General features: G+C 46.3%; 1 protein-coding gene across 1 annotated transcript in view; it reads right to left on the reverse strand.

Annotated features, from left to right (window-relative positions):
* The window catches only part of PRKCA (protein kinase C alpha), a 483,515-nt gene that overhangs the window by 15,947 nt on the left and 455,281 nt on the right, over positions 1–12,287 (reverse strand). The window contains exons 15-16 of the mRNA XM_049861275.1: positions 2,277–2,384; positions 1,026–1,166 (exon numbers count right to left, since the gene is read on the reverse strand). Coding sequence (XP_049717232.1) covers positions 1,026–1,166; positions 2,277–2,384 — 249 coding nt within the window. The remainder of the gene's footprint in view (positions 1–1,025; positions 1,167–2,276; positions 2,385–12,287) is intronic.

A 12,287-nucleotide genomic window follows, 5' to 3' on the forward strand; every position in this document is an offset into this window, starting at 1 on the left:
CAGAGACAATTGTGGAGCTGAAAGGAAGGGAACCGCCTTGCCTTAGGAATGGGATACAGGGCAAAGCAGGCTCCCTCGGTGCACAGCGAAGTGGCAGGTCATGTGAACCAGGAGGGTGATGTCTTAATGAGTCTCTGTTTACCTCTACAGATGTAAACCTCAAGAAAGGCAGACACTGACTGCCAGCAACCTGCCAACTGACTACCATCAAGAAGGAGAACAGTGCACCAGGTAAGGACACAGACTCCAGAGCCCGACGGCTGGGGTTCGAATCCTGGTTCCACCTCCCTTTCCCCGCTGTGTGTCCTTGGTCAAGTTACTCAGCCTCTCTGTGCCTCAGTTGTCTAAACTGTAAACTAGGGACAACAGTACCCACCTCACAGGGTTGTTGTGAGGACTCAGTGAATTAATATTTGTAGGATTTGTAAAGCACTGAGAACAGTGCCTGGCACAGTGTTTGTTAAATGTATGAAAATGATGGGAATCACATAGAAAGAGTTGGAATAAATATGGCAATGTTAGAAATGGCGGCAGACACAACTATATTCATTTCCATTGAGGGCAGTGACCGGCATGGGGATTGTGTCCCGGGCCTGCCTATGAGCGGGCTGAGATTTAGTTTATGCTTCCGAGCTACCATCGGTGCCAGGGGAATTCAGCAAAGCTGGAGACAGACACGAAGCCTGAGTCCCTCCAGGCTTCCAGACAAAGAAATACAGCCCCACTGGGCCTGCCAGTCCACAAAGTAGAACCCCAAAGACCTCTAATTGTTTTGGGGTATGCTCTGTAGCAGCTGTACTGGGGGGAGAGCAGTATACAGGTCTTCCCCTCTGGCTTCCTGTTCTGACTCTCCGAAGTCAGCAGAAAGTCTGATGGCTAAGACCACAGAACTGAGGACAAGGCTGGTGTCTTCACCTAGCAGAGACCAGGGGTCACCAGCTCTCTCACTCCAGGAAAAGGGTAGGTGGGACCCCTCCAGGCTTGGAGAAATGGGGCTCAGGAAATGGGCTTCTGTCCTGACTCACCACTTTGGGCTTGAACGGCGGCTGGATCTCCCGGTTCTCCAGTTTCTCCCAGTCGATTCTCCGGAAGAAGGCATGCTCTCTTACATCCCTCTCACCCTCAGGCCCACAGCCCAGCCGCTTGGCGGGGTGTTTGGTCATCAGCTAGAAAGTAAGAGGAGGAAAAGAGAACGCTGGACGGTAGCGTCTTCCCAGAAGGCAATGCCTTTCTTCCACCTGGCTCAACCTCTGCCCTGACTGTGCGCGGACTCCTGGGAAGCGTCTGTCTCAGTGGCTCATACAGAGTTAAGCCAAGTCATGGATGTGGCATTGACAAATACGGACCTTTCCATAGGGATTGTCATGAAGCAGGGAAGCAACCTGGACCCATGCCCAAACATATAAGAATGTACACAGGCCTCTTTTTACACTATTTTTGAGCTGCCATTCCATATGTATATCTGATAAAAGGGCAAGCACTAGAAATTGTGTTTTCAAGGTATCACAGTCCAGAAAGAGGCTAAAAGCTTCATGTGTCTACTTACCACCTGGGTCAAAATATTATTAATCAAAGATGCATGCATTGGGAAAATACTGTTACAAGAAAGATGACTAGTTAATGTCAACATGCCTACTGTAGAATTAATGGCACAAATGGTTAAACTGTTGGCTGCTAACCAGAAGGTTGGTGGTTCAAACCCACTCAGCAGCTCCATCAGAGAAAGACCCAGTGATCTGCTCCAATGAAGATTACAGCCTAAAAAACCCTATAGGGCAGCTCTATTCTGTCACAGGGGGCACTATGAGTCAAAATCATCTTGATGGCACCTAATAACAACAACAACTGTAGGACTGGAGTCCCTGGGTGTTGTAAATGGTTAAGTGCTCAGCTACTAACCAAAAGGCTGGTGGCTGGAATCCAGAGGCGCCTTGGAAGAAAAGCCTGGAGATCTACTTCTGAAAATCAGCCACTGAAAACCCCATGAAGCATGGTTCTACTCTGACACGTGTGTGGTCTCCATGGGCTGGAGTCGACTTGATGGAAACTGCTTTTCTCCAGGTCTACAGGAAGGACTGGGATTTGAACCCACTCACCAGATCTTTGCATCTCCCAGTACACCCCATCAACACGCTCCAGCTCTCAGTGGTTCAGGAGCAGTGGGCGGCATGAGTTTGTGGTATTTCTGCCATCTTTCTTTGAAGCGTGGGGAACATATCTTCACCCTCTCCACCCCCTTGGTCCATAATCAAAAAAAGGAATCCAAATGTACTCACTCCTTTGCAGATGGAAACGGCCTCCTTGGACAAGGATTTTGGATAGGACACGTTATGCTCCATTATAGACTGAAAGAGTTCATCTTCATCTTCGCCATCAAAGGGAGGCTGTTCCAGAAAAGAACAAGATGGAAGAAAATTTAGGCAGAGTAATTCATTAACAGGCACTGGAAGACCCAAATCAACATCAAGAAACAGACCCAGTTTCTCCGCACACCTCGGGCTGAAGAGTTAGCCGTTAATTTATAGGTTTATTTGATTATCTTTAATTAGGTTGGTGGTTGTGTTTTTCATCTTTCCTCTGTCCCTTTAATTATCTTGCCCTGGGCAGCCCAACATAATCTTTAGGGGAAATGTTGCTGAGTAATGCTTTTAATGATTTACAAATAAATTATGATTAATCCATTAATCTTCTAACTATGTGCTAAAAATCCATTCACGACCACATTAGGTTACAGATGGCTTTGTGTCCAGAAGGTGGAGCAGGGTGGAGAATGCTAATGCCTCTGAATTTTGAATATGGGGTGAAGAGGACTTCAGAACATGGGCAAAGAGGATTTCTCCAGCCCAGGAATCCAGCCAAGGTCCTTCTGACAGAACAAGGAGCTGCTCTGTGGTGGGCCTGCATTTCTACAGAGAAGACCGTTGTTGTCTAATGGTGGCAGGTAATGGGAGCTTAGCTTCCACTTGACACCTGCCTTGTCCTTTTCTCCTGGGTTTATAATTCCAATACTTAGAGATGGAGGCATGGGACACTGTGGAGCTGTGTGCGTGTGTGCGTGCGTGTGTGTATATGTCATGGCTTTAAAGTCAGGTGGATCTGGACCAGAATTCTAGACGTGCTGCTTTCCTTGCTGGATATCCATAGGCAAATGATTTCCTCCTTAAAAGGCAGTTTTCCAGTTTTTAAAATGGTGTTTCCGGTGAGTACGTAAGGCACCTGCTATCTTGCATTGTATCCACTAGGTGCCCAGTGACGGGCATTTAATGGTACTGTTAGTGCTGTTCAGGCAAAGGCATTGGCCCAGAGGGGCTTCTAGAATCCTCTAGGAGGAAAGGTTGAGCTCTGGATGCCCCTTCGAGCTTCTTCCACCTACAGGTCTTGAATCCAGACTGCAGGGATCTGTTGGACTGTCATTCTGGCCAGAGATGCACGGGATTGGGAGAGTTTATGGGAAACCTTTTGAATGTTTGCTTTTGGCTTATTTAACCTGGTGGTGTGGTGGTTAAGCGCTTGGTTGCTAACTGAAAAGTTTGGCAGTTTGAGCCCATCAGCCATTCTGCGGGAGAAAGATGTGGCGGTTCGCTTCCACAAAGATTACAGATTTGGAAACCCTATGGGGCAGTTCTATTCTGTCCTATAGGGTTGCTATGAGTTGGAATTGACTCAATGGCAATGAGTTAATGGCTAGGGTGAAAAAGGCAAGCCAGGGGTCAGATCTTGGGTAGAATCCTCTTCCTTCTCATGGAAAAGAGAAGTCATGGTCACGTTGGCTGACATGGTTACAGTTTGAAGAGTGACATTGTTTGCCTTAAACTTAAAATATATCATAGGTCAAAGACAACTGTGCAGTAGTCAACAGAGTATCCCTTATTATCAAACACAACCCTAAGTAAGATAGTCGAACCAAGTAGATTCCAACCCCATCCACCATTCACAAATTGTCCCAAACTGTTCATCTGGTGTCCCGAGACCCAACCTTATTCCTCCACCCCAACCTCAACCCTGACTAGGAGCTGAGTGTTATGGATCGTATTGTGTCCCCCAGAAATATGTGTCAACTTGGCTAGGCCATGATTCCCAGTATTGTGTGGTTGTCCACCATTTTGTGATCTGATGTGATTATCCTATGTGTTGTAAATCCTAACCTCTATGATTTTAATGAGGCAAAATTAGGTTATGTTAAAGAGAATTAGGGTGAGATGCAACACCCTTACTCAGGTCACAGCCCTGATCTGATGTAAAGGGAGTTTCCTTGGGGTGTGACCTGCATCACCTTTTATTTTATAAGCAAGAAGAGCCAGAAGCACGCACGTCCTTTGGACCCAGGGTCCCTGCACTGAGAAGCTCCTAGAGCAGGGGAAGATTGATGACAAGGAACAGAGCTGACAGAGACAGAAAGCCTTCTCCTGGAGCTGGCACCCTAAATTCAGACTTCTAGCCTTCTAGACTGTGAGAGGATAACCTGCTGTTGTGGTATTTCTGCTACAGCAGCACTAATGACTAAGACACTGGGCATGGTACCACATCCACCTGAAGGAAAGATGCCAAGTCTATAAAGAACATTACCTTGGGACCAGGTATGCAAGAACAGGAGGTGGTGCCACTTAAAAATTTTGTTTTGCGTAGAAATATAAATAGATAGGTTTCTTTTCTGGCTATGAGTGCCTGGTATGAAGAGTGCTTGATGTGGTGGAAGTATGCAGGTGGGCAAGGAGAACTGAAATCAGCCAGCCTGAGAACTGCTCCAAGGGAGCAGAAACCGCCTGCCATGGTGAGCGTCCATGCACAGCAGGGACACTGCGCCCTGTGATGCCCACAAGGCAGGTCTGCTGATGGTCCCCTGTCTCTGCAGCAGACATGTCTCACTTTCCATCTACAGACGGCAGAGCAGGACATGCTGGGGGTGGGTGAGCTTGCACCAGCCAAGAGCTATAGTGCAGGTCAATTCTGCTGCCCATCCTGCCATATTTTCTCTGCCCTTACATTGTACGACCTACCTCTTCAGAACACCTATTACACTGATATCCACAAACCATCTCATTTCCCTAATAAGCGATCCATCCATCTGCTGAGTTTTAGCAGAGGAGATGTTCATAACTAAAACAAATATGGGGGTGGTTTCTGCTCAGAGCAGTGAATTGCACATGCCGGGGGGCCCAGTCACTCTGACCCACAATGTGTATGTGCTCTACAATGCGAATGGGCCCTGGCAGTGAGCAGGACAGAGGTGCTGGCCCTGGAGAACCAACTGAACCCTCACAAGGTGGCCCATTAGGACCTCTATGCAGGACCAGCTACATGATTTGCAGGTGCCAGTGCAAAATGGAAATGCGGGGTTCCTTGTTCCAGAATTGTTCAGAACTTCAAGATGGCAACAAAAAAGCATTCAACCAAGTACGCAGGGATCCCCATTTGACTGTATAGGCCATACACCTGTGAAGCTGGCCATATGGGGTTCACTTTGTTGAGTAGTGACAAAGGCACAGAGGGACTAAGCCACCCCTCTGGTGATGCTCAAGTATTAGTAGCAGGAATAGCAGTAAGAATTCAAGCCAAAGGCCTAAGAGAAACTTTCTCCAAAGAGAAACTCAGGCAAACTTTCTCCAAGAATCTTTCTCGTCCAGGCAGCCAGAAGATCCTTCTCATTTGTAGATGGTTAGGTCAATGCAGCTGCAGCCTTTCCCCCACTCTAACATGGAAGACAAGCAATTGTTTGGGGGAACATTCCATGGAAGATGTTGGCCTACCACCTGTTGAACACCTGTTGAGCCGTCTCATGACATGGGAACCAGCTTTTCCCATGTAAGCTGTCCCCATACAGGCTAATTTCTGAAATGGAAACTGCTGTATCAGGGATAGATCCTGTGGGCTGTGGGTCAAAGGAGGACCTTTACCACAAAGCCCTCCTATGTCCCTACTGAAGGCAGGACATCTGGATCCAAACATACCTCAGAGAGTACTCCTTGGAACATTAATTCTACAGGATATTCCTGGGTCAGAGTTTTTCCCCTGTAGCCCCCTCTGGAGATCTGCAGTAATATATATACATTTTAAAGGCTTTGAGAAGTTCTGCATAAAGAAAGCTGTTTAACCCAATGGGAATCATTACACTCTGGGGTTGGAAGAATCTTATGCTGCAATAAGAATACCAAGTTATCACAAAAGCCAGAAGACCAACTGCCCTTATGGTACAGCCTCAAGATTTCACTCTGTGTTACATTCTTGGATTGGGGGTAGAAGCCTTCCCTGCCACCACATATCAGGCAGCAGACATTCCCCTAACCCCTCAAGTTTTGTCATCACCCACCATGAATCTATATTGCTAGATAAAAGAGAATGGTGGGTGTCATGGATTAAATTATGTCCCCGCCCCAAAAATGTATCAGTCTGGTTAAGCCATGTGTGGTTGCCCTCCATTTTGAAATTTCCCTATGTGTTATAAATCATAACCTTTGCCTATGGTTAGAAGGGTTAGGGTGGGATTGTAACACCACCCTTACCCAGGTCACCTCCCTGATCCAACATAAAGGGAGTTTCCCTGGGGTGTGCCCTGTACCACCGTTTATCTCTCAAGAGATAAAGGAAAGAGAAGTTAACAGAGAATTGGGACCTCATACCACCAAGAAAGCAGCACTAGGAGCAGAGCGTGTCCTTTGGACATGGGGTCCCTGCACCTGAGAAGCTCCTTGGCTAGGGGAGGACTGAGGACAAGGACCCTCTTCCAGAGTCGACAGAGAGAAAGCCTTCCCCTGGAGCTGACGCCCTGAATTTGGACTTGTAACTTACTAGACTGAGAGAAAATAAATTTCTCTTTGTTAAAGCCATCCACTTGTGGTATTTCTGTTATGGCAGCAAGAGATGACTAAGACAGTGGACATTTGGGAGAGAACAGCAGTAACAGTGATGGGAGAAGTAAGAGCAATATTTATTTCTCAGGGAGTCCTCGTGGTGCAATGTTTACGAGCTCAGTTGCTAACCAAAAGGCCAGCAGTTCAAATCCACCAGGTGCTCCTTGGAAACCCTATGGGGCAGTTCTACTCTGTCCTATAGGGTCACTATGAGTCAGAATTGACTTGATGGCAGTGGGTTTGTTTGGTTTTTGGTTTTCTGTGTGCCAGGGACTGCACAGAGTACTTTGCAGGCATTTCTCCTTTAACCCTCAAAGCAATCTTATGAGGAAGACATCATTAATCTCATTTTACAGCTGAGATCACTGAGGTTCTGCTAAGTGCTCTGACCACGGTTACAGAGCTGGGGTGTGGAAGAACCAGGACTCCAACCCAGGCATTCTGACTTTGGAGCCTGGGTTCTAAACTGTTATGAGCAATGCCGGTTCCCCAACCCTGCCCTGGTAGTTAGGGAAGGAGAACCCCTGGGGATGCTCCTGTAGGGTGAGTGGGAGATGCTCAGCTGCTGGTCTACCCAGCACATAAAGAGGACTCGAATGTGGGGGAAGATTGTTTTGGTAAGCTTTAAAAGGCTGATTCATATGCTGCACCATATATAGCAGTGAGTTCTGAAAATACAGAGGGAGAGCAGTCCCAGTGGCCTGAGATGTTTCTTGTCATTGTGTAGAGAGAGCAACTGATTTCTAGACTAAAAACCTGGCAACATTTCTCGGCCTTAATTTGGATTGATAGTGATCAGGTTGGCCTTCCTCACAGCTTCAGGCCTATTGCTCCCGGAACTACCTGTCTGGTTGAAGAAGATGACATCGAAGGAGGCAAAGCAGGACTGTGCTTTGGCAAAAGGTAGAGGAGTAGTTAAGGTCCTCCTCCCACCTTTGGAATGCCGTCAGATCAAATGCTGTACTTCTCCCTATTCTGTCTCCTCTGTTGCAAAGATGCAGACTACTGACATCTTCCCTGTGCCTTCACGTGTCAGTAAGGGTAAGCTGGATCCTGCTATGGCAACAACCTAGAACATCTCCAAAGCTTAAGATAACACATTTTATTTTTTGGTTGCACTCCATGCCCACTGTGGGTAAGCAGATGGCTCTGCTCATTGGAGTCACTCAGGGACCTGTGCTGACAGAGCAGCCGCCATCTTGGTCTTGCTGAGCCAGAGGTGGAACAAGAGTCCTGGGGTGTCTTGCACCAGCCCTTAAGTGTTCCTCCCTTGAGCACCTCCACTCAGATCTCAGTGGCCAGAACTAGTCACATGGCCCACCCAACCCTAAGTGAGCCAAGAAGTACAATTCACATCCACCATGTGCCAAGCAGGAAGAAAACTAGAAATACTTGATGGACGGCAGTAATGACCATCACATTCAGAAAACCTCCTTGGAGCCTGATTATAAATTCAAATGATTAATCATTTAGATTATTAAAATCAAAATGATTAGGAGAGGAGAAGCCCTCAAAAGTAGCTTCCACATAACCTAAACGCAAAATCACCGTTTTTATGTAGACTCTGAGGCTCTTCATGTTACTTCCAGATTATGCTGCATAATTTGGAGTTCTGTGTTTTTTTTCTTTAGCCACATAGTCTTCTCCTTGAGAGGTGAATGCCTGTGAGGGGGCACATCACTACAGACTCGTTCATTTGTCCATGGGCACAGTCCTCTAATAACCAATGCTGCTATAAACACCTCGGTGTGTGTCATATTTTTCTTCTCTGAATTAATTCCTAAGAATAATTTCCCAGGTGTGAGATTCTGTAGCCCAAGAATGGGAACATTTTAATGACCCCTGTTAAGTATCTCCAGGTCACCCCTGGAGCCTTCTTACAGGTAATTGCTTGCTCTCAGGCCTTGGAGTTGAATGCAGGCCAATAGTGAAAACTTACAATTATATTCATTTCCTTTCCCTGTAATGCCAGTGACCCACCTGAGGACAATGAGGGGTAATGTGTTGCGGAGGTACTTAGTACGTGACCATTTTTGACCGCTTCTCTCTCCCCTTTCACCCACATCCATGCTGATTTTTAAATGTCGACAAATCTGGACTCAATGTTCCAAGCTAAGCTACCTCTTAGCAAAAGTCTTGGCTTAGTGTAAACAGTTTTGAACTGGGCATGGCCCCTCTTAACAGTAGGTAATTTGTGAGTTTTAAGCAGACCAATGAAGGGCGATGGCTCAGACTTTACAAAATGAACCCTAAATCACTTAAATACTAAGTAGTCCTTGGGGCCCTGGGAGGTTTATTTGCAGATGACGGATGGCCTGGGGTGGGGGATATAAGAGCATCCAAGGATGATTAAGGCTGAAGCTCTGGGGTAAAGTGCCCATTACGGATTCATCAGGAATGAAGACAAAGCACAAATAACCCCGGCAGAAAAGGACATAAAGAGGGGAGGGCTGGCCCCTTTATGGTGAGTGCCAGTGAACACTCCAAGCAGCAATCTGCTCATTAGAGTGCTGGGTAAAGACTATTCCTGCCCCAAAAGTAATCACATTTGTCAAGCAATCCAGGAATTGAATAAAGATTCAGGCTGTTTATACTTAACTGCCCCAAAGCAAATGAGAAGAAAATGGCAATGAATTTTTTTTTTCTGTTCATCTTCAGCCCTCTGTGATTAAAGAGGATGAATTTAGATCACAACTCTCTCAACAACTCTGTAATTAATCTTACTTTTCAATAACAACATCTCTTCCCTTTGCTGGTTCTCTGCAGCCCTGGCAGGCAGCGTGGAAGGGCCGTGGATAATACCCTTGAAGCCTTAATTATTCTTTCTGGGCTGAGTCACAGCCCAGGAATATGTTTATATTTGCACCGGGGAGTCAGAGACGAAGAAGTTGAGGCTCTGAATGAAAACGCTGTGCTTGTGGCAAACGCTACGAAGAGTTAGAGGCATAAAGGCTGTTGTTATCTGTTCCCGCTGCTGCACGGAATGTGGGGTGTCTTTAAGGTGTCATTTTTGAAGATTATTGCCACTTTCAATAGGGATTATGAAAACTTCAAGGGGTACATAGAAGCCAGGCTAAATGACTCCCAGGAGCAGGTTGGGAAATACTGAAAACATGCCAGGATGTTACTGAACCATTGGAAGGTGAAGAACCTGAGTCCAGTGCTCCGTGGGGGGCCGAGTCAGGTAAGGAAACGTTCTTCAAGTCAGGCCTGGACATCCGTCAGTCTGCAAATGACTGATACGGAAGGCCAACCAAGCAAAACCAACCAAACCAACCAACCGATCAAGCAGTTGCCATCAAGTCGATTTTGACTCAGGGCAACCCCATGTGTTCCAGAGTAGAACTGTGCTCCATGGGGTTTTCAGTGGCCGATCTTTTGGAAGTAGATTGCTAGGCCTTTCGCCATGGCATCTCTGGATGGAATTGAACTGTCAACCTTTTGGTTAGTAGCTGTGCACTTAGCCATCTGCACCAACCAGGGACTCCTGAAGGAGGCAAGACTCCAAAATACACTCGAAAAGGGATTCCCCTGTGCAAGTAGAACAGTCCCTATGCTATCCCTGAGGGAATGAAGCTCCAGGAAGGCTTGGAGAGGAAGGGAGGTGGGAAGAGGGAGACAGGAGGACTGTACTGCAGCTCAGTGTTCTGAAATTCTAGTCTCCTGCTTGCCAATAAAATCAACTCATTTTATCTCTTGTTAAATGCCCCTGGAAACTGATCCTATGTTTCCACCCAACTAATTTCATTTGTTGGCATATGCAAATGTGACTCTGAATGAAAGCAGGGTTTGTTTTCTGGACTCAGGAGTTGAACATTCAAGTGCAGCTGAGGAAGGGAACTTGGCTTTTTGTGCCTGCATGAACAGCATGGCTCCCAGGCAGGCAATAATTCAGAGTCAAATTTTATCATCAAAATTCTATAGAGGGGGAAGTGACTCCAGGAACTTGTGATTTTCCAGCTCCTGTCTCGCTGGCAGTGGTTTCACATAGCCTGCTTTTCCATGCTCATACACCGATGTGTTTGCTCTAAGAGAACTGTTTTTATGGGGGGGGGGGCACTAAATAAATAATATGCTATGTTTCAGATGCCAGTCAAGTCTTAAAACCATTGAGAACTAATGACCAAATACTGACTAGTGCTGTATATCTTTTAGTATCTAAAAGATATAAGACATAATGAAAGAGGTATACAGGGAAGGTGGCTTCTCATCCCGAGGCAACAGCCAATGGACCTCCCTCCATGCCCACGTGACCCAGTGCACCTCCTTCCTCTCTGACCTTATCACCTCCTGTTCCCTCTCTAGCTCACTCTATTCTAGTCATACTGGCAGCTTCTTCTGTATTTCTTTTTTTTTTAATTTATTTATTTTTGTTGTTGTTAAGAATATACCCAGCAGAACATGCACCAATTCAACAATTTCTACATATACAATTCAGTGACATTGATTACATTCTTCAAGTTGTGCAACCATTCTCACCGTCCTTTTCTCTCCATTTCTTAAACATGGCCAGCACGTTCCTACCTCAGGGCCTTTGCCCTTGCTGTTCCCTTTACCTGGAATGCTCTTCCCCCAGGTACCCACATGGTCATTCCTTTGCTTCCTTGTGGTCTTGACTCAACATCACCTTCAAGGTGAGGTTCTCCCTGGCCATCCTACCTAAAATTTCAACCCTCCTCGAACTCCTTATATCTTCTTTTCTGGCTTTATTACTTCTATTCTTAGCTTATCACTAACATATATTTTCCTGATCCAATGTGACTATTATCTCTTTCCTTCTCTAGACTGTAAGCTCCAAGAAGGATTTTTGTCCATTTTGTTTACTGCTGCAGCCGTGTACATAGAAAGCATTCAATAAATATGTGTTGAGTGAATAAATGAATGTCAGCAGGTATAACATGAGTTAAGTTTTCTCCAGGAACAAAGATTTCCTCAGGGGTAGCTCTCTGGCTTAACATGGGCACTTCTTTTTCATTCCCTCTTACTAAGGGTTTTGGCTATGGAGGATCAAACTTTTTGGCATTAGTGCTTAAGCGTTGGGAATTATAAAAAGCTTTCCACAGCAGAATTCAGCAAGCTTCTGCTCACCAAATCTGCTTCCCCTTGCTGAACTCATAGGCACAACCGATTTCCCAGCCCTCTTTGCACCTCAGTGGGGCCATGTGACTAGCTGTGGCCAATGGACTGCAGGTAGGAGTGCTATAGGCCACTTCTAGGCCTGGCCCCTAAAACATTCCGTACCACTGTCCTCATGCGCTCTCTTCACTGGCTGGCTGAATAAGGAGAATCTGGTGGGTGAATCTGAGGCCCCAGGGACAGTGGATCCACAGGGATGTCCTGGCCCTCACCACCACATCCTGGTGACCGTGGAATAAACCATGGACAAAGCTAGGACTGTGGAATAAACCTGTGTTGGGGGTTAAGCTATGGAGAACTGCT

Source organism: Elephas maximus, chromosome 19, assembly GCF_024166365.1.
Source record: "Elephas maximus indicus isolate mEleMax1 chromosome 19, mEleMax1 primary haplotype, whole genome shotgun sequence".
In the NCBI taxonomy this organism is placed as follows: Eukaryota; Metazoa; Chordata; class Mammalia; order Proboscidea; family Elephantidae; genus Elephas; species Elephas maximus.